Source organism: Nicotiana tabacum, chromosome 22 (genome assembly GCF_000715075.1).
Source record: "Nicotiana tabacum cultivar K326 chromosome 22, ASM71507v2, whole genome shotgun sequence".
NCBI classification, from domain to species: Eukaryota; Viridiplantae; Streptophyta; class Magnoliopsida; order Solanales; family Solanaceae; genus Nicotiana; species Nicotiana tabacum.
The window spans coordinates 216,294,358-216,298,502 of NC_134101.1; the positions used below are offsets into that span (position 1 = coordinate 216,294,358).

A 4,145-nucleotide genomic window follows, 5' to 3' on the forward strand; every position below is an offset into this window, starting at 1 on the left:
ACTGATTATTATGAAATAGCACATAACAGGTACGAGATTGTCTCAACAGACACGAGACTGACTCAACAGGCACGAGATTAACTTAACAGGCACGAGATCCTAGAGTTAATTATTTATTCGAATTTTAAATTCAAAATTCAAATAAATAGTCGTGTCTGTTTGTGAAACAAGACATCTTTTCTGAAAGGGCCTATTGGTTGCCTATAAATACACAAGAATTCCAACGAAGTGGAAATAGAAAATCACAAGTGTTATTGCAGGCTTTGTTGTATCCTGAAGAGAATCGTTTTGTATTTTCCCTAAATTAGTATACAGGCGATAACTCTTTAAGGACAGTCGATTTTCACGCCTCAAAGCCAATTTTGATTATTATTTTTCTAACAATCTTAAAGAGTTATTCTGCTATGGAGAAATTGATGTCTGTTGTTGAGAATCCGAAGGAGTTCATCAAACTTGATCGCTTTGATGGAACGAACTTTACCCGTTGGAGAGAAAAGATGATATTCTTGTTGTCCGCTCTCAATATCTACTATGTTCTTGATTCGGCCTTGCCTCCGGTGCCTGAGCCCACAACAGAAGATTCTGACGTAGTCAAGGAAGAAAGGAAGAAACGAGAACATGATGAACTGTTGTGTCGCGGCCATATTCTGAATACTTTGACAGATCGTCTCTATGATTTTTACTGCAATCTGAAGTCGCCAAGAGAGATTTGGACTGCTCTACAAACTGCATACCAGAATGAAAAATAAGGTATTGACAAATTCCTGGCTCTGCAGTACTTTGAATTAAAATATTTGATACTAGGCCTATAATGGATCAGATTCATGAACTGCAAATCTTAGTATCAAAACTAAGTGATCTTGAAGTTAAAATTCCTGATGCACTTCAAATAGGTGCTATTAAATTGCCTTCCTAGTGGAATGACTATAGAAAGAAAATCCTACATTCTATGGATAAAATGACCTTGGAACAATTTCGTACTCACATTCAAATTGAAAGTGAGACTCGTGCACGTGATGCTATTAGTCAGCCTTCGAGTTCCGCAGTCAATTTTGTCAGTCAGATTGATTCAGGAAGTGGGAACAAACATCTGAAAGTTTCCAAAAAATCTTCTTTTAAAAAGAGAGAATTTTAGTTGTCATCATTGTGGAAAGAAAGGCCATATGATTCGGGACTGCAGATATAGAAAGGCAGGAATAAATTTCAATGCAGGCAATACCGAAAAGTCTGGAAAGATTAAAAAATCTGGAAATTCTGAAAAGGCTATAACTGTAACATCATGTTCAAATTGAGTATTAATGAAATAAATTATGTTTCTGCTTACATCGTTGAGTTTGATTCTTGTTTATGGCATGCTAGACTAGGACATTTAAATTTTGGCTCCTTGAATTATATGTCCAAAAATGGTTATATCTCATGTAAAACTCAACATATAAAATGTGAAATTTGCATACAAGCAAAGATGACTAAGAAACCATTTCGTAAAGTTGAAAGATCCACCGAACTATTAGATTTAATACATTCAGACTTGTGTGAATTAATTGGAGAATATTTTTCTAACGAATTTAATAAGTTTTGTGAAGAGCATGGCCTAATACATCAAATGAGTGCACCTTATACTCCTCAACAAAATGGGTTAGCGGAAAGAAAAAAAATAGAACTTTGGTGGATATGGTTAATGCTATGTTACTTAATGTACATTTGCCACATAATTTATGGGGTGAAGCACTACTAACTGCATGTTATATTTTAAATAGAGTGCCTTCAAAAAGTATGCATATTTCGCCTTATGAGCTTTGGAATGGTAGAAAACCAAATTTAAATTATTTTAAAGTGTGAGGGTGTATATCCTATTATAGAGTACCTGACCATCGAAGAACAAAATTGGGTCCTAGAGGAATTAAAAGTGTTTTTGTAGGATATGCACAACACTCAAAAGCTTATAGACTGCTAGATCTAGAATCTAATGTCATTGTAGAATCTATACATGTTGAATTTATTGAAAATAGATTTATAAATGACAATGTTGATGAAATGACTAAAATAAATGGAAAACGTATTGATGCTAATAAATTGTCGCTTTCTGAAATTATTAAAACTAAGGAAAGAAGTGATGATATGCAGATAGAACCAAGGAAAAGCCAAAGAATAAGAAAAGAAAAACATCTTGGTTCTGATTTTATTTCTTCACAATCTATAGTATTTCTTGTTGAAGGAGATAGGACAAACGTTTGTAATAAAATTCCAATTGTATTAAATGTTGAAGAAGACCCAAAGACGTTTCAAGAAGCAATATCTTCTAGAGACGCTGCTTTTTGGAAAGAGGCCATTAATGACGAAATGGACTCAATTATATCCAACAACACTTGGGTTTTGGTTGATCTTCCTCTTGGATCAAAACCTATAGGTTGTAAGTGGGTTTTTAAGAGAAAGTACAATACAGATGGTTCTGTCCAAACCATCAAAGCAAGATTAGTTGCAAAAGGTTTCACTCAAAAGGAAGGCATAGACTATTTTGATACATATGCTCCTGTTGCAAGAATAACATCCATTCGAGTCCTTTTATCCTTGGCCTCTATCTATGATCTTTGCGTACATCAAATGGATGTTAAAACAACCTTTTTAAATGGGAACCTTAGTGAAGAAATATATATGTAACAACCTGAAGGTTTTGTTCTTCCGGGAAACAAGAAGAAAGTTTGTAAATTGATAAAGTCTCTTTATGTTCTTAAACAAATGCCTAAACAGTGGCATGAAAGATTTAATAGTGTAATACTATCAACCAGATTCGTACATAATAATGCAGACAAGTGCATTTACTCTAAATTTACAAAAGAATATGGAGTAATAATTTGTTTATATGTCGATGACATGCTGATTTTTGGTACGAATCTACAAGAAATTACCGAGACCAAGAAGTACCTAACCTTAGTTTTTAAAATGAAAGATTTAAATGAAGTTGATACTATTTTGGGAATCAAGGTCAAAAGAGATAACAAGCAAGTGACTTTGTCACAAGCACATTATATAGATAAAATCCTTACTAATTCAGTCATATAGGAATAAAGGGGTATAATACTCCTTATGATTCTAGTGTTAAGCTAACTGCAAATACTGGAAGAGCAGTAGCACAGTTGGAGTATGCAAGTGCGATAGGTAGTATGATGTATGCAATGCATTGTACTAGACCCGACATTGCATTTGCTGTTTGTAAACTTTCAAGGTTTACCAGTAATCCAGGTAATGATCATTGGAAAGCAATAAGTAGAGTACTTGGATATTTAAAACATACAAAGCACTTAGGCATTTGCTATAATGGTTTTCCTAATGTATTAGAGGGATATTCTGATGCAAGTTGGATTACAAGTGTTAATGATAATAAATCCACATCAGGATGGATATTTACTCTAGGCGGTGGAGACATTAGTCGGACATCTAAGAAACAAACATGTATTTCCCATTCTACTATGGAATCTGAATTTATTGCATTAGCAGCTGCTGGAAAAGAAGCAGAATGGCTGAGGAATATTTACTTGATATAAAGTTGTGGCCACAACCTATGCCAGCCATTTCCATATTCTGTAATAGTGAGACTACAATGTGTGTTGCTCACAATAAAATATATAATGGGAAATCGAGACATATAAGCTTGAGACATGCTTATATAAGAGAAATAATTACAAATGGAGCTATAACTATAATATATGTGAGATCAAATAAGAATTTGGCTGATTCACTTACGAAGCCATTAGGTAGAGATGTAGTACAACAAACTTGTGGAGGGATGGGGCTGAGACCCTTAAATTAAATACAAGGAATGGGAACCCCACTTTGAGTTAGTATACACTCTAACAATATAAGTTCAATGGGTAATAACAAGTTACTTGTATTGTTTAAGCACTGATCTCCTCTTTAGGAGCCCTAATTCTATTGTACTACTTACTGTTATATGAGGAGTTAAGGAGTTGTTAAATGCTTGTTATAACAGGGGCATAAAGACAAACTCCAAAGTGCATACTGTTACATGAAGAGGTTGATTAATCTTAATGAAATTATTAATGTCTGGAGTAACAGGGACATATTAACTAATTCCACCTATATGAATATTAAAGTGGTGCCGCTTCTAGCAAGATTTAAAGTGTTGA

At 34.0% G+C, this 4,145-nt stretch overlaps 1 protein-coding gene across 1 annotated transcript; it reads left to right on the forward strand.

Moving 5' to 3' along the window:
• The first annotated feature begins 811 nt into the window (after nt 1–811).
• On the forward strand, nt 812–3,542 carry LOC142176263 (secreted RxLR effector protein 161-like). The gene is made up of 3 exons (XM_075243394.1): nt 812–893; nt 3,061–3,240; nt 3,337–3,542. The coding sequence occupies exons 1-3, from the start codon at nt 812–814 to the stop codon at nt 3,540–3,542; spliced, it is 468 nt and encodes a 155-aa protein (XP_075099495.1).
• The last annotated feature ends 603 nt before the right edge of the window (nt 3,543–4,145 follow it).